We start from the raw sequence: 18,367 nt of genomic DNA on the forward strand, positions 1-18,367 counted from the left end.
TGGGTTGCCAACATTGTTCCAGTTCCTAAAAAGAATGGACAAATTCGAGTGTGCGTGGACTTCAGGGATTTGAACAAGGCGAGCCCCAAGGACGATTTTCCCTTGCCTCATATCGATGTACTGGTGGATAATACGGCGGGCCATGCCCTACTTTCGTTCATGGATGGTTTCTCCGGATATAACCAGATTCTTATGACGCCAGAAGACCGTGAGAAGACGACTTTCATCACCGAATGGGGGACTTATTGTTATTTGGTCATGCCGTTTGGTTTGAAAAATGCTGGTCCCACCTACCAGAGAGCCGCTACGACCATTCTACACGACATGATGCACAAAGAGGTTGAGGTCTATGGAGACGACATGATTGCTAAGTCAAAAACTCGGGAAGGGCATGTTCCTGTACTGAGGAAGTTTTTCGAGAGGCTCCGGAAGTTTCGCATGCGTCTCAATCCACAGAAATGCACCTTCGGGGTCACAGCAGGTAAGATGCTCGGTTTCATGATCACTTCGCGAGGGATTGAGGTCGATCCATCCAAGATCAAAGCAGTGCTTGAAATGAAGCCACCAGAGACTGAAAAGGGAGTGCGGAGCTTTTTGGGGAAGGTTCAGTTCATCAGCAGATTCATCGCCAAGTTAACTTTGACTTGCGAGCCGATGTTTCGTTTACTCAAGAAGGACACCCCGTTCGTATGGTCGGACAGATGTCAGGCAGCCTTCGTGTCCATTCAGAACTATCTGCAAAACCCGCCTGTCTTAATGCCACCAGTGCCTGGAAAGCCCTTGATTCTATACTTATCTGTGAGTTCTACATCCATGGGATGCTTGCTAGCTCAAGAGGGTGACCAGGGAGTTGAGAAGGCCGTTTATTACCTAAGTAAGAAAATGGTTGGGTCTGAAGAGCGCTACGCCGCCTTGGAGAAAACGTGTTGGGCTTTGGTTTGGGCCTCTAAGAAGTTGAGACACTACATGCTGGCTTACCCAGTGAAATTGATTTCTCGGATGGATCCGCTCAAGTATCTGTTTGAGAAACCGGCTCTCACTGGTAAGTTAGCACGCTGGTTGCTCCTTCTGGCAGAATTCGACCTCGAATACGTCACGAGGAAGTCAGTAAAGGGGCGAGCCATCGCTGAGTTTTTGGCTGATCACCCTGTGGATGGGCCAGAAGATGCGGATTTTGTGTTCCCAGATGAGGAGGTGCTAACAGTTGTCGAGGACGTCTGGACTCTGTACTTCGATGGGGCAGCCAATCAGAAAGGATTCGGGATCGGGGTCTTGCTAATCGCCCCCGATGGTTCTCATATTCCGCTTGCATTCAAACTTAACTTCGATGTTACAAACAACCAAGCTGAATATGAGGCCTGTATCGTGGGTATGGAGGCTGCACTCACGCTCGGCGTTGAACGACTCAAAGTCATCGGGGACTCCAATCTCGTTGTATCTCAAGCCAATGGGGACTGGAGGTGCGTGAAGAGGGGTTGAAACCTTATCATCAAGATTTGGAGGGGCTAATTCCTCGCTTTAACAAAGTGACTTTCACCCACATCACCCGTTTGAAGAACCAGTTTGCCGATGCCCTCGCGACTTTGGCTTCCATGGTCGAACTACCCTTCGGAGTCAAACTCCGCCCAGTCTTAATTGAACAACGGGACCGCCCCGCTTATCAATATGTCAACGCCATCGATGATGTCGATGATGGCCTACCCTGGTACCATGACATATGGAACTTCGTCGAGAATGGCACGTATCCGGCTGAGGCCTCCAAGAAGGATCAGACTGCGTTGCGAAGAATAGCCGCCCAGTACATCATTTGTGGGGGAAAGTTATATAGGAGGTCTCATTGCGGAATGCACAAGCTCTGTGTCAACGGGGCCGAGGCTGTCAGAATCATGGAGGAGATCCACGAGGGGGTCTGTGGCCCACACATGAGCGGCGTCATGCTGGCTAGGAAAATCTTGCGCCAGGGTTATTTCTGGTCTACCTTGGAATCTCAGTGTGTAGATTATGTGCGGCGATGTCACAAATGCCAAATTCATGCTAATCTAATGCATGTTCCACCCTCTAACTTGTTTGGCATGGCTTCGCCTTGGCCTTTCTCTGTATGGGGCATCGACGTCATCGGTATGGTTAGACCGTCTGCATCAAATGGCCATAGATTCATCCTCGTGGCGATAGATTATTTTACCAAATGGGTGGAGGCCGAGTCTTATAAAAGCCTAACCGCGGTTCAAGTCGCTCACTTCATCAGGAAAAACATCATCTACCGATATGGGGTTCCGCAAGCGTTCGTATCAGACAACGGGAGTCATTTCAAAGGCAGGGTTCTAGAGCTCTTTGAAGAATTCAAAATCCAAGTCCATCACTCAACGGTTTATTGTCCCCAAACAAACGGTGCGGTTGAAGCGGCCAACAAAAATGTCGAGACAATCATCAAGAAGTCTGCAGAGTCCGCCAGGGACTGGCACGAGGAACTGCCTTTAGCTCTTTGGGGTTACCGAACGTCGATTCGAACATCAACGGGGGCAACCCCCTATTCCTTGGTCTACGGGATGGAAGCAGTTCTCCCTATAGAGCTTGAGGTGCCGTCTTTGAGGATCACGGTAGAATCGGAACTCTCGGAATCTGAATGGCTCAGTGGGAGATTTGTTGAACTCATGCTTTTCGATGAAAGGAGGCTTCGGGCCGTGTATCATGTTCAGGGGTATCAGTGGAGAATTGCCCGGGCGTTCAACAAGAAAGTGAAGTCTAGAGACTTGGTCGAAGGGGACATGGTTACAAAAGAGATTCGGGCACCAGTTTTTGACCCCCGTGGCAAGTTTCGACCCAAGCGTTCCGGACCTTACATCATCAAGACCATCCTTTCTGGGGGAGCAGCTCAGCTCATTGATCTTGACGGCAACGAATTCAGCTCTCTGGTTAACCTGGATCAACTCAAACGATACTATCCCTGAGAGAAGCTCGTTGGGCCGAAAACCACAAGGGTGGGCGGTTCCAAGCAAAAATTAGAGCAAGCCTGCTAGACCGAAAACCTGAGAAGGCGGTTTAGGCAAAAATAAATAGGCATCAATCAAAGCTCGCTAGGCTGAAAACCCGAAGTGGCAGCACTAGGCAAAATTTAGAGCGCAAAAGGAGAGTTAAAATATTCGAGTGAACCTTGGCCTGAACTACGTGCTGACCTGATTCCCTGAAAGGGGATACGTAGGCAATCTCTCTGTGAGATTCGGTCACAATCCATCAACTTGATCCACGGTTTCCCATTACCAGGGGTTGGCGCGATACTTGGGTCACACGGCGGTTCAACGCTTGGATCAAAAGGGGAAAACTCTCGAACTTTCATTTTTATTCAAAATTATAACTTCTATTACACAGGCTGAGCAGTCTTAAAAAGATTAAAGCATAAAAATAGAACAAAGTGCTCGAGGCCTTAACAGGCTCACGATTTATTCTAGATCATCAGGATTCGTCAGAGGTCAATTGTTGTTTTGCCTGCTTGTGATTTCCCTTCTTAGCCATGTTTGATATCGGTGCGTAAGTTCCGTGCTGAAGTCTGGGTCAGCTCCTCCGAGTTGCCGCAGGCCCCAGTCGTGTTCATACCCTCTCAGGTTCGGGGCAGTGAAAGCGGGGACTTGGAAATCTTCAATCCCAGCTCGGTGGAGTCCTTGGCTCATTCCTAGTTGACGAAGGATGCGTCCGGGGATGTAGAATGTGAAAGCGGTCAGCCCAGCTATCACTACTCTCTCGAACCCTGCAGAACTCAGCGCCATGTCTGGAATGTTTAAAGCTTCATGCCGCCATATGATCTCATTCGGCCGCATTTCCCTCATAAATGCGCGCCATTGGTTCACAGACATTTCCGGATAGATCATACCCCGCTGGTGCATTCGGCCGGGCAGATGAGGCCAATTTGCTTCCGGTGCTGTGAGCAATCCCAATTTGTCAGATAACCAGAGCTGCATGAGTGAAAAAACAAGTAAGAAGTCACATAAAGCTTGAGAGAAAAGACAAGTAAGGAGCCTCGATATGGCCTTAGTTGAGAGATGAGGTAAAAGCAGAACGTGTGAAAGCCGGAAAAAGGAGAGCTGAGTGAGAATTAAGCTAACCTGCAGTAGTAGTGGACTACCGCCGAACACGTCTGTTTGGCCGGAAGAAACCAAATCCAAACCTATGAGTGTCTCTGCCAGAACCAGTGGTACCACATTTCTCCGGGCACCCATTTGAGCGGCGACGCTCGCCAGCATGGGGTTGACTTGCCCATTTGGAGATACCAGTAAATAAGCAGCCAGCACGCCAATTGCCAGGGCAAATCGACGTCAAGCCTGCGCGGCTATATTCTCTACGTCACCTTCTGGCCCATACCACTCCATTAGGCGCATGATGTTGATTTGCCCTCCAGTTAGCAAACTTTCAGCCGCTCCCCGGGTGATACCAAGACTTGACTGTAGCAGCTTTGGCATGCTTTTCCTATAAGGCGGCACGACAATCACGCTCGAGGCAACTCCTTGGAGGTATGCTTGGAACTCCTCCACGGTTGGGCACAGCTCGTTAATCCCAAACCTGAACACGTGAACCTCTGGGTCCCAGAATTGTAGGGCTGCCCTCAGAAACTCTGGACGGACCCTCACATTGCGAAGAAAATGGAATGCGGCCAGCCCGTGAAACCGGAATGACAGCCAATCTCCAGCAACAAAGGCCGTGAGCCAAGGGCTAATCAAGGCCGGAAGATTATTTGCCATTCTGCTTCCTTGCGGGACTTTCAAACTGTGGGAGAAATGCCTTTAATTTGCAGGATATTGGCCTCTTTATAGGCAGAATGCATAGAGTGTCGTCCCTCCCCAGTACAAACATCCATGCCATGTGGTGTTTTCTTCTTGAAAGTAAGGGCATCTCTGCACTGCCCCCCCCCCCTCTCTGAAGTACTCTGAGCAGTTAAAGGTTGATGACGAGGCTTGGACGTCTAAATATCTAAGATGGTCAAATAAAGGTGGCCTGGTACGGCCCAACCATCGCGCGATGATCTCAGTCCATCGCGCGACAGAGAACCATCCACTCCATCGCGCGACATTCTCAAACCCTCGCGCGATGGTTCAGTCTGCATTTTGACAGAATTCACCAGCCACTGTCCAACTTTGGTCGCATCCTATTTCAAGGGTACTTTTGCAACTTTTGTGGTTCCGGCAAGTCAATATGAGCATATGCAACCATATCCAAGCATCGGATTCGAGATATCACGTTTAACGAGGTTTTTGAACCCTCGGTGGCTCGTTTCAAGGCCAAATGTGTGTTTCGGAAGGTCGAAACTCGTTCCGAAAGGTCGTGTCCTTTTCTCTCAGGCCGTACAGGTCATGTTGACCTATTGTGACTGTACGGAGGTGTCGGTTTCAGTCCGGGACATAATAGAGTCATGTTTTCCCATCTCGTGTCCCTTTTGTGTCCGTTGTAAGGTTTTTGGGCATTTTTGCGTTTCGGGAGGTGTTTCTCGAATCCGTCGGCTCTCTTGAGTCATTTTGTGTATACAGGACCTCACGAAAGTGTTCTCCTTCTCCAAGTTAGAATATTCTGGGTTTTGGCTTTTAAATGTCCAATATTTCGTATCCTCGTATCCTAACCGTATCCAGGGGTACATTTTCGTTTTTTCTCCGAGTCAATCATGTGTGTGCATGTGTGCGCGTTTGTGAACAGTCTCGGTACATTATCAATGCAAGCATGGTATTAGTGGCAAGTGTTTATTTATTCTAAGATCATTACAAGAGTAAAATGAACTGAAAATGCAGATTTTATAGCTAATCCATATCCATCCATATCGAAACAAGGAATACTACTGTGCATGCGGCGCTTCGGCCGGTCAAAAGTCATCATGTCAGCTCGGGCACACTCGCCCATCAAATCAAAAAGGCGCGCAGGCCCCAAAAACATGTATCATGTATCAACTAAGGCACTTCGGCCTTCCATCTATCTACGCGGGCACGCAGGCCCAAAAGCAAAAATCAAAGATGCGGAGAGGCAAGTGAGGCTTCTTAGTAGCCCTCATTCCTCCCCGAACCAGTCACCATCCCCGTCGTCGTCGTCATCGTCGTCTCCCTCTCTAGGATCCTGTCTAAAACCAGGGTCATCGGCTGAGTCGTCTGAACCACTGCTGTCAGGCGCCTCCTCGTCCTCCTCTTCTTCTTCTCCTTCCTCTTCCTCTTCTTCCTCGGAATCCTCGGGCAGGATCAGCCGCTTCTTGCGGACCGGCTCATCTTGCGAGGGCCTCTGGCGCATCTTCAATTGATACCTCTCCTCTGCGCGCGCCACGGCCTCTCGGGCCGCCTCCTCACTCGCAACGGGTGGCTGTACGCCCCGCGTCTGTGGTCTAGTAGTAGGTGGAGGAGCGGGAGTCCTGCTTGCCAGCTTCTTCTGCGGAGGCTCTCTCGCGCTCTTCCTCCTAGGAGCCGCCTGTCCCTGTGTCTGCATTGTAGAAATTTTGCACATTTAGTATACATTCTATATATTGTATGTTTGCAAGCAGGTACAATCTATTTCAAGGTGGACGGCAATTAAAGTACACTATGTATCGAGCAAAGCATGCATATGTCAAGTATCGAATGCAGGAATGTATCGTTTCTCTAAGGGATATACCTGAGATCCCTGAGCTGCCGGTGATGGATAGCGCAAGTCCAAAGGCAGGCCACTTGCCGCCCGCCTTATCACGTTCTCCAGAGCAAGCATGCGCCGAATGGCCTCGTTCGCCCACTCACTGGGCACCTGCAAGAATAATTTGAGCATAAGTAATAGAGCAATATTTCAAGGCTTTATGGAAGTACAATAATGAAGGGTACAATGCCTTACCGACACAGTGACGGGCGCTGGCTCAACTCTGGCAGGAACAAGGTGTAGCTCGGCCGGATTGCCCTGAGAATCCACCACGGCTATACACCATGTCAACTCTGGTGGCCCACCTCTCACAGGTCCACTCGGACCCCGCCTCGCGCGACTCTCGCCACTGCTCTGCCTCGCAGCGACGGCCCTCCTCTCCTCAGCAGCTCCCCGGGCCTGACTCCGGACCTCCCTGAACTCTCGTACTCTCAACGGCCTCGCCAAGCGCTCTCTCTGGTAAACTGCGTAGTCCATGCCGGGGCGCAGATAGCGCGTCAAGTCAGTGTCGGGCCGTGTGAAGATCTCTAGCTCGGCCAACGTGTACTCCCCTGTGTGTGAGGCCCGTGGTGGAAGCGGTCCGGGCACCTGGAACCCTGCGTGGCCAAGCGACTGGCGTGTCACTCGGTCACCCAGGTACCACTGCCAACCAAAAGCTGACTCCAGCAGCACTCTGCTCGCCGTCACGACCCTGCTCCTGGCCAAGTACTCAGGCTCTGACTCTGCCACTTTCCAAGGATCCCACTCTACCTGTGCAAGCAAGCAACGCAAATGTCGGTCAGCGACAGCATTAAAGCAATAAAAGGGACGCTTATTTAAATTTGATGAAGTCGTGACATACCTGTGAGGGTCGGAGCTCGTCTAGGTATACCCTGAAGCCGTTCAGGTCGCCTCGCCCTCTTTTCTCTCCCATATTCTTCTTGCTCCAGATATGAGCACGTGGGAGGATCCCCAGGTCCAGGCTCTTTGTCACTGGACGGCACATGTTCAGAACTTCGTAGGCCCAGAGCTGTACAGTTATCAAGGTTCAAATCATTAGTACAATGCAGGAGTATATTTAAGCAGTTTACGTATTCAAAAGGATAAGTGCATATTGGAAATGTGCTTTACTCAATTATGATCATACCTCCCAAATCCGCCAGTATCCAGCTGTGCTCATCTCGGTCCTCGACGAGTCCCCCATGAAACCATAGGCCGCGCCAAGCGCAGCTCCTCCCCAGTCAAAACGTGAGGCCGTCCTCAGATCCCTCAGTGCAGGTAAGTACGATAGGTGGACCTTGCTGCGCCTGTTCGGATACAGGGTAGCACCAAAAAGGTACAACAGGTATGCCCGGGCCATCTGCTCTGCCTCCTGCTCCGTCGCCACCTCCTTTGCAAGGTATCTCGTGAACTGGCCGTATCTCGCCATCCCCTCCTCAACCTTGGGCACCTCTCCCAAGAACCACTCCAGGGCCGCCTCGTCCTCCTGAATGCCAGAGTCGAACGGGATAGGGTCACCTCCAACCCTCAAACCAGTAAGTGCCGCAAAGTCAGTAGGCATCACTGTCATCTCCCCGAGCGGTAGGTGGAAAGTGTTGGTGGTATCTCTCCATCTTTCTGCAAGCGCAACCAAGACCGCGTGGTCGTTTCTGGCCCGAGTCAAGGTCTGTATGAACTCCCCAAAGCCTGCCATATCCACCAATTGCCTCACCCTCTCCGGCAAACCCTGGTACAACGCCAAGGAGCTACAGGCGCCCCCGAAACCTCGGATATCCCTCTGTCTCGCTCTATCCTGCATTAGATACGGAAACAAGCAACAGAGGATATATCAGCATGCAAAGCTTTCATTCTCAAGTTCTAGGTAATCAATACAATTTGGCAGTGGATGGTTGGTTCAAGTTATTATGTTTCATGCATGGCGTTCGATGTGAAGCTATAGTCTCACTATTCTTATCTACTTCAAAGGGTTGCGCTATGTTTCTCAGTTTTCAAGCACATGCATTGTATTGAAATGACTATCACAAAAGTAAATGAGGGATTTTCAGAAATTTACCTCAGCCCAGCTGCTAGAAATGTGGGTATCGGGGTCTCTCAGAACGAGCTCGGGATCGTACTCCGCTTGCCGTGGCTTGTATGCCGCAAAACCAGATGGTACAAACAGGTGTGGAACTGGTGACTTGTACCCCTCTGCTGAAAACGGAGCACGAGTCAAGCTCTCTGCCTCTGACACTGCGGTCACTCTGGGTCCCTCCCCCCTCGCTCCAACCCGCTCCTCGGCCTCCGCGTCCCTCAAAACCTCCTCCTCACCGGCCCTCGCCCTCTCGGCCCTCGCCGTAGCCTCTGAAGCGGCTATCTCCCGCTCTCGCTCCTCTCGAGCCTCCAAAACAGCGGCCCCAATCATGGGATCCTCCTCAAGCAGCCGGGCTAGCCTCTCATCACTCAGGAACTCTGCAAGATCCTGTCTTGTGATCGGCCTGTGGCCTGATGACGTGGCCCCCGGCCGAAACAGTACCTCCTCCAGTGAAACCTCCGTGGCTTCCTCTTCCTCGCTCGCTACGCCCTTACCCTTCGCCGGATCCCTTGGCGGAGTCTCGCTTGGCTCAGCACCACCATCCTCGGCACCTCCACTGCCCACACCCTCGGAACTGCTACCAACCACCACCGAACCACTCACGGCCTCGCTCGGGTCCAATTGCACGACCCCAGCCCTCTCGGCCCCGATCTCAACCATCGCGCGACGGTCTGACTGCGTCGTGCGACGATTCTCGCCGCCAACCGCCTCCTGCTCGTGGCTCCGTACGCCATCACCGCCGCCCGTTACCTCTGCACTGGTGTCTACAACAACCCCCGTTGCCGGCTGATCCTCTGTTTCGACCACAATGGGTCTTCCCTCGTCCTCCGGACGATCAACTACTTCCTCACTGCCCCGAGTAACGTCGTGATCAGCCATGGATGATGATACGCACGTGGGTTTGCTTGGTTTTGGGACGAAATCAAGGGTTGGAGAGGAAGAGTTTGGGAGAGAATAGTGTTGGAGGGAGTTCGAAACTGCTGTGAGCGGTTTTCGAACGTCCCCGTCGGTTGTATGGAAGAAAGCAGGTCCGGGCCGGGTCTGGGCTCTTAACAGATCCAGGCCTGAACAAGGAACCCTCGTGCGATGGTATTACTATGTCGCGCGATGGTTTGGTTGGGCCTCCCGGCCCAATGCAACTTCTGGATAGGCCCAATCATGCTCATCCACCCTTAAGAGCCCATAGGTTCTCATTTAGGCGCTGCAACAATTTTGAAGTTTATTGTGAGTTGATGTCTTTTTAAAGCCCGAAACACACTTATATATCCCCAGCTTTCAATCAGCGACGATCCATCCGTCCAACTTTCAATCAGCGACGATCCATCCGTCCAACTTTCAATCAGCGACGATCCATCCGTCCAACTTTCAATCAGCGACGATCCATCCGTCCAACTTTCAATCAGCGACGATCCATCCGTCCAACTTTCAATCAGCGACGATCGATCCGTCCAACTTTCAATCAGCGAAGATCCATCCGTCCAACTTTCAATCAGCGACGATCGATCCGTCCAACTTTCAATCAGCGACGATCCATCCGTCCAACTTTCAATCAGCGACGATCCATCCGTCCAACTTTCAATCAGCGACGATCGATCCGTCCAACTTTCAATCAGCGACGATCCATCCGTCCAACTTTCAATCAGCGACGATCCATCCGTCCAACTTTCAATCAGCGACGATCGATCCGTCCAACTTTCAATTAGCGACGATCCATCCGTCCAACTTTCAATCAGCGACGATCTATCCGTCCAAATTCGGATCAGCAATCAATCTGCTCACCGATCCGTTGGTGCACGGTATTTGTATATACTTGCTAACACTTTTCATTTACATCGGCTTTTGGGTGGATTGGATGGGTGTCTAGAAATCTTTGACGTTACCCGTACCAGTCAATGGTGCTCCGCGTGCCGTCAAAGAGGGACTACTGTAGACACACCAATCTGACTTCCCGATCGTTTTACTTTGTTCTTCGGTTTCTTGATTCCCCGATGATGAGTCAGGTCGAAACAGTCCCGAGAACTTGGAATGGCTTGAGTTTGGCATGTGAGGAACCCATCCTTAGCCTTAAAACCTTAAATCAGAACCTGAACCTTGGGTTTGAATGTCGCACGACATATTGGAACCCTCGCGCGATGGTTCATTTGCCAGGTGGTGGTCAAAGTCAAAGCTTTGACCATTGACCATCGCGGGGTTGGCTGGACCCTCGCGCGATGGTCTCACTTCATCGCGCGATGGTCAACACCTGTCATTTTCACCCAGATTGCGTGTTGGTCAGGGGGCTACAGACCCATGTGACCCCGTTTTCTCGGCTGAACAACGTTCTGGGGGGGCTCCCCTTGCACCACCTCACCCCCCATTCTCCCATCACCCTTGTCACCCACTCCTCCACCAAGCATTTGTAACCAACATTGCTGGCTGGTTACAAGGGCTTGGTTAGCCATCCACTAACCCCTTTTTTTATATAAATACCCCCCCATGCTTTCTTGCAAAGGGTTACAAAAAAAACTCTATCCAAGAAAGAAGAAGAAAAGATTAAGCACAAGCATCTCACACCATTCACTCCCACATAATCACCCTCCAAATCTCACCATCTCATCATTCAAGCCATTTCCAAGGCACTCAAAGCAAAGGTATAATATCTTTCTGCTCACTGTTCGAACCCCTGAGGGGGGCTGGCAGGGTCAAGGCTGGTAATTGATACCAGTTCTGGCCCTAAAGCTAGCAGAGTTTCAAGAGTCTGTTGGCTGGGAAACCCTCGCGCGATGGTCCCGTATGCTCGCGTGACAGTTCTGTCTGCGTGAGAATGGACCACGTGGGGAAGGGACCCTGGTCTTTACCTTTGTTATTGTGCATATAGCTCTTTTAAAAGTCTTTAAAGGAGATTTAGCTCACTGCTTTGCTGTTTTGCATGTTGAAAATCACTATTAGGCTTAGTTATAGCACTTCTTGGTTTTGAATGCTTTTGGGATGCTCCTGAACATGTCTCAGAGCCCTAAGTATGCAAAGCAATTCCTGGAAATCCAGTCAGAACAATCGCGCGGCTGTCTCATACTGTCGCGCGATGGTTCTCTCTCTCCCAGGGAATGCCCTTGCATGAGCAGCTTGGCCTTGGCCTTCGTTTAGACACCCCCACTGTTTAGGGGTTGCTTTTTCATAATATTTCTATCTGTTGGCTGTAATATTGTTTACTTTCAAGTACCCATAAACTGCTTGGTTTGCACCTGGGTGAGCACTGGTCCTTCCAGAGCCCATAAGGGAATGAAATTCAAACCATTGGTGAAACATGAACACTCGCGCGAGTGTATGGGAATGTCGCGCGACGGTTTGCTTGCATGCGGATGAACTCACGCATGCAAGCTGGCTGTTCCTTCGTACCAAAATCATACACAGCGCTGTCTTGATGTATGATCGATGTTTTGAACTTCGTTCCATTTATTACTTGTCATCTTACTAATCCATGCCATATCTTATCACATCCTGCAAACTGTTACAGTTTTAATCCCCGATTAACTGTTCCCCCGCCCTAATTGGCTAAAAATTGATTAATCAAACAAAATCGCAAACAAACATTTTCGCAAATGCCTAAGTAGAGACCGATCTCCGGATTGGGCGAGAGGGGTGCCATAAAACCCTTCCCCTCTCGTAACCTGGCTCCCGAACCCAGATATGGTTATGACGGACTGGTTCCTTAACTTTTTCAAATCAAACAGCGCGGAAAGTGCTTCAAAATACGGTTCCTTGGGTGTCGGACCTTCAAACCCGAGTGGCGACTCTGTATTTTGCGAGCGCTTGCTTCCCCGCTCGCGCTCCCTCGATCTGGGCCCTCGCGTTTCGGAATCCGAAAATTCCGAAGGGCACGCTGCCCACACTAACCATAAGCTTCTTAGGTACAAAGAGAAAGTATGAGCAAAGCAAGGAAAGGTAGTGAACTCAGAGCAGAAATTACAGGTTTTTGGTTATTTTCTAGCATGTACTGTTTCGCGTCTCGCCCACTAACCATAAGCTTCTTAGGTACAAAGAGAAAGTACGAGCAAAGCAAGGAAAGGTAGTGAACTCAGAGCTGAAATTACAGGTTTTTGGGTATTTTCTAGCATGTACTGTTTCGCGTTTTGCATGTGTTCTAGCATGTATTTTCTAGCAGAAATTACAAGTTTTATTCAAAGCATATATTTGTAATTTGGCATTTCTTTTTTGTATTTTCGTGTTGCATGAGTTCTTTGTCCTTTGGTAATGCCTCTCTCATTTACAATTTACGATAATTGATACTAAGGTCCACGCAAAATGACTCAATTGGAGGTGAAAAAGATGAAAGAAGCCGCGAAATCTTTTGAAATCTTTTTTGTATTTTCTTGTTGCATGTGTTCTGTGTCTTTTCATAATCCTTTGCTCATTCAGAATTTAGAATAACTGATACTGAAGTGCACGAAAAATGAATCAGTTGGAGGGGAAAAAGAAGAAACACGCTGCATTCTAGGCTGTTTTGAAAAATTGATTATGGCACTTTGTTTTGTGATTTCTAGCGGCTCAATTGCCAAACTGCTTCTTCTTATAGAGAGTTAGGAGATAATCCCCTTCTCATCTAGAATTTACAATAATTTATACTGCAGTGTACTAAAAATTGTTCAGTAGTAGCATAATAGAACACATGGTTTCACAAAGTTTCCTTTCTTTTTTCTATTCTATTTGTGTTGCATGTGTGTTGTGTGCTTTGATAATGTAACGCAACTAATTAATTATTGAATTAAAAATTTAACAATATAAATTTGTATTAAAAAAAAAATTTAGGTCAAAAATCCGGGTCGTTACAGATAATCCCCTTCTCATCTAGAATTTACAATAATTTATACTGCAGTGTACTAAAAATTGTTCAGTTGGAGACAAAAAAGAAGAAAGAAGCCACATAGAATTAATTTCCACAAAGTCTCATTGATCACACATTTTATAATTTATTGATTTCTCAATCCTAAGTTTTGTGATGCAGTAATATGGTTCTGCGTGTTCCATTTCGCCGGTGGGTGCATGTGAAGCATCGAAATCCTCAAGCTCGGCATGGAGGGTTTTATTGTCTTCTTCCGATTCAAGGCTGAAGGGTGATTGCTGCGGTTGCACGATATCAACGCTCTGGACAGTTGGAGTATAAAGCATTTAGCATCTTTATGTGTGAGTATAGTGACATTTTGGGTCTGGGTCATAATTTGATATGGGCTGTACGCGATGATTTAATTAAATGGTTGGATGCTCTTGTGCATAATTCATTCATACGCCACAGTACTCCAGGTATTGATTTAGTTCAATATATAGGGTATATTGAGTTATAATTTACAGATACATGAAATTCTATTGATTCTAATACTCTTTTTACTTTGCTATTTTCTAGGTGTCGAACGGTGTTGGTATATTAAGCACATGTCTCAGCTCTATGTCTTCGCCCCAACTATGGTGTGGTCATTTAATTTATGCTTATTATTATTGGAATGAGTCCTTTCCATTCATATGTTATTATTGCTATGCTGTGAATTCTTAAAAATATATTCTTTTCTGTTGTGTAGTTATTGCCTCAAGGTTTACGTGCTTCTTTCGAAGGCATTAGTAGGACTACTTGGATTTTGATAAGACATGGATGTAAATCTTGGCCTATTCAAGTTGTGGATGGTGTAATACGGAATGGTTGGCGTGAGTTTCGTACAACTCATGCCATGACGACTAATTATAAGCTTATTTTAACATGTGAGCGAAGGTGGATTTTTAATGCAATAATTCTTGATCAAAATGACGTTGAAGTCTCATATGATTGGACAATGTTATTGAATGAACATTGGCGTGAATTGCATGCTCTTCAGGGTAAGTAATTTGAAATATATAAGTAACATTTGTTAATTTTCTCAGGTTAATATTAATACTGTGATTTATAACATCAGGTAATTTTTTCACCGCTTGTCTACCATCAACAATTCAACAAAATCTCCCACTCATGAAGTCCGGATATTGGTGCATGCCACAAACAAATAATCTTCAGGTATGCTTTTAGTGTTTATGCTCATTAGAAACTGAATACCTTTCTAATAAAACGAATGTATTGTGTAGGAGTTTCAAAGTAGGCTTCAAACTGTACTTGAAGATGTAAATTTGGAGGTTATTTCAGTTCGAATGGGAAATAGAACTTGGTCCATATCTGTTGACAATGGACATCTGAATACTGATATGTTCAACCAGCTCTTGGATGTTCTGCAACTTCAACTGTATGATTATGTGTTCATTACTATGTTACCAAACCTTGATGTTAGGGTTGTCATCCTTGATGCTGCAAATGATAGAGAAAGGATTTATGATTGGCTTTAGTTTGGAGTTTATGTCTACTGCCCTTTGGATGTTGTCCAATGAAGAATGGAGAGTGCTTACATGAGTATGCCTTTTTGGCAAGACCTAGCAGTACTGACTTATTTCCCTTCTGGTTGTTTTGGTTCCATGATTGGCTTTAGTTTGGAGTTTATGTCTACTGCCTTTTGGATGTTGTGCAACAAAGAATGAAGAGTGCTTACATGGGTATGCCTTTTTGGCAAGACCTAGCGGTACTAACTTATTTTCTTCCTGGTTGTTTTGGTTCCATTTTGTACTGTCATGAATTTGTGCTCGCGGATTCTGATAGATTATGTTTGCTATGTCTTAGCTTTTGGAAAGTAATGAGTCAAGACAAGTTATGTAAATGTCTGTAGCTCAATTGTACTCTTTTGGGACAAATGTATTAATATATGTTCAGTTTAGAGTTTCCAGTTTATTTAGTTTTGCTTAGTTTCCTTGGGATGTTTCTGCTTTTGTTTTTTTTGTGGTTTCCATCTTTGCACGTATTTGTTGTTGTTGTTTCACCCCTTGGTTTGGCTTGGGCAGGTTTCAACCTGTCACTAGCCCTTCTTCAAAGTGAGAGGGAAAGTGAAAGATCAGTTTGATCCTATGTAATTCAGGGCTCTGTTTTCTTGATTATTTGTCTTTGTAGCCGTTCTATGTGCATAGAAAAAAACTACTCATGGCCAAGGTCTCATTCAATCTGTGAATATAGGTACACTCTCTTTGTTGTAAATCATTGTGGGAAGTTGCATTGAAACGTAGTTACTATGATTTTTGCCAAGTTTATTTCTGTGACTGCTGGCCAAGTTTCTTTCTGTGACTGGTTTGGAGGATTGGGTTACATGTTCTATGGTTTTCTCACTTAGTTCTTGCACTTTATCACTACCATTTTGCAAATGCCGTTTCTAACTCTGATGGTGCAGACCAGAAGAATTTTCTGAAAATGATAACGCATCAAATCGAGGTGTTCAATCTTTTTTTGGATGAAGTCAAAAGCCTCGGAACGAATGTTCTGAAAGGGACTCTGCTCTAAAATATTTTGAAGGTCAGATTTTGCCAAAAGGAGGCTAAAAAGATGTTCTTGTAACGCCGCCTTTAGCTTCATTATTTGGACCTTGAACAACTCATTCTCCACGGTAGGAAGATAGCTCGAGATAGTAAAAGCGGATTCTCGCAAATTCTCCTTGACAAGCTGCTCATATTTTGCCACATTTCATTGTGGAGGCAGCCTATAGGTCAGTTCAGCTTCCAGAAGTCGTATGCGGGAAAATAGCTCGATTTCTCCCTCTGCTATCTTTGCAAAGGGCTAAGGGCCTTCTAATAAAATTAAGATCGGTTCAAAATGGATGCCCAGTAGCATCCAAGCTTTCTTTACAAAGTCAAGTGCAAAACAAGTCCTCTGTGCAAGTTCAAGAGAGTCCAGTAGTGCCCTTTTCTGATTACTGAGCACACAAAATTTCCAACTGCAATAAACCTTATTTTTCAGTTAGTAATAATTACTGTTAATCAAAAAAACGAAAAATCCCAAACCTATCATCTTGACTGTCACTAAAAAATACTAATACTCTAATGAGTTACAATTGTTTTCTAATACAGTACTTGATATTTTCAGTGTGATATAACGACAAAAGATTTAGCCAGACAAATACCAAGAAAAATTTGGTCATAATACTTGCATAAATGTGTTTTACATGACTAATTAGCAAAACAATATTCTATCTAGCTGGATATTTACACCTGACTTAAAAAAAAAACGGATGTTTATCTCTTGAGTAAGCACAATCTAACCTTCTAGCAATACAATCCTATTGCCACCGTAAAACCACCTTAGATTAAATCAAAACATTACACCAAAAAAATACATAATTAAGGACAAAACATATTTTCATTTCTTCTCTTTACAAAAGCTTGCCATTTGCCACTTTTTGCTTGCACCCCTTAAAACCTCCACTTTCAAGCTTTACCTTTTCAGAGTTCTGATTTCCCCACTTTGTACATTAACCTCTTGAACAACACTGCTTTCTTACTCAACCATGCAATCCCTTAACCTTTGCCACGTTTCTCATCTACCAGTTGATTCTCCATTTTCTGACTCCACCTCTTCATTTTTACAATCCTACAGTCACTTCACTCCTTCCACAAAAGAATCTGTCTCAAGCACTCATTTTTTCATCTAGCTGATGCAACAAAGCTGTGAATTTCATCTGGTACTACACGAAGTCTTCAGTAATTGAACTTCTGTTCAGTAATCTTCAATACTCTGACTTCCTGGTACAAGTATTCTTCTCCTCTTCTATTTCTGTTATATATAAATTGTTTCCTTGTATATTAGGACATTAATTTTCACATCAAAAACATATATCTGCTATATTTCTATCATGCTCTAAATCTCTGCATTTTTTATCAGATTTTACATCTTTGCTATCTTTTGAGAGCATGCATGTTTATTTGATCAATTTTTTTGAATTTTATGATATCAGAAATTCAATGCATGCATATGGTATTTCTTGGCCAAAAAAACAGCTCTTGGGGAAAAAAACAGCACACTCTTGCAAATATGTTAGATACGTATCCAAACAGTGGCCAAAGAGTGTCTGTGTTTGAAAAGTGTCTAACTTTAATACGTCACTCCGACGAAGTGTCCATACTACATAATCTTTGTGCATGTGCATATATAGAACAAAATAAAAGGCACATGCAATTCTTGACTGTAACATGATCATGGTAACGTAGCAGCCATACCATTTATGTAGGCTATTAATATTTTGCCATCTTTTCTGTACTGATCTGATCTACACAACAGAAAAATGGACTCAAACATATTGATCTTGATATGTAGGTATAATGTAACCTATTGTGATAACTAAATAGATGAGAAGAACCACTGACCTTACCCACACAGAGTATGCCTAAACTAGAACATTTGAGACTTCTAACATTTCTAACGCTAATACATCAAGCTGCTGGGTACTGGATTTTTTAGAAATAGTGTTTCTTGGTTTTATTAGAGTATAAGGTTTTTCCTCTTCTTTTTCCCATGTGTAGTGAGCTGACAAGATTTTTCACCGAATAGTCTAGCGAGACATCCCCAAAGGCACCACTCAAAGCACATATGCCTAGCTTGGAATGAATCCAAAACTGAACACAACTAGGAAAGAACAGAACTTTAACCACCTCGAGCGAAACCCTCAACCTTTTTAGGTTTGTCCATCATCATACTTCTATTGTGAAGTTGGTTCTGAGCGTCAAAAGTTAGGCAAGACAACCTACACTAGAAACTACACCTCAAGTGCCAGGTTTTCCTTTACCACTGACTTTTCGTTATTATAGGAAAGCTCACAATTTAGT

General features: G+C 46.0%; 1 protein-coding gene across 2 annotated transcripts; it reads left to right on the top strand.

Moving 5' to 3' along the window:
* Positions 1-13,599: 13,599 nt before the first annotated feature.
* LOC131333848 (uncharacterized) lies at positions 13,600-15,113 on the top strand. 2 transcript variants are annotated; one of them, XM_058368621.1, is made up of 5 exons: positions 13,600-13,954; positions 14,055-14,116; positions 14,227-14,518; positions 14,596-14,693; positions 14,762-15,113. In XM_058368621.1, the coding sequence occupies exons 1-5, from the start codon at positions 13,834-13,836 to the stop codon at positions 15,014-15,016; spliced, it is 828 nt and encodes a 275-aa protein (XP_058224604.1). In that variant the 5' UTR covers positions 13,600-13,833; the 3' UTR covers positions 15,017-15,113. The 2 variants fall into 2 exon arrangements, with proteins under 2 accessions (XP_058224604.1, XP_058224605.1); XM_058368622.1 differs by having other exon boundaries at positions 13,600-13,767.
* Positions 15,114-18,367: the final 3,254 nt, after the last annotated feature.

The sequence above is a fragment of the Rhododendron vialii genome, chromosome 7a, assembly GCF_030253575.1.
Source record: "Rhododendron vialii isolate Sample 1 chromosome 7a, ASM3025357v1".
Taxonomy (NCBI): Eukaryota; Viridiplantae; Streptophyta; class Magnoliopsida; order Ericales; family Ericaceae; genus Rhododendron; species Rhododendron vialii.

Bases quoted from the DNA above. Each gene is read 5' to 3' on its own strand.
- LOC131333848 (XM_058368621.1), top strand. From the start codon at position 13,834: ATGTGTGAGTATAGTGACATTTTGGGTCTGGGTCATAATTTGATATGG. The intron at 14,117-14,226 runs GTGTGGTCATTT...TCTGTTGTGTAG, and splicing joins ATGTCTTCGCCCCAACTATG to TTATTGCCTCAAGGTTTACG. The intron at 14,519-14,595 runs GTAAGTAATTTG...TTATAACATCAG, and splicing joins TGAATTGCATGCTCTTCAGG to GTAATTTTTTCACCGCTTGT.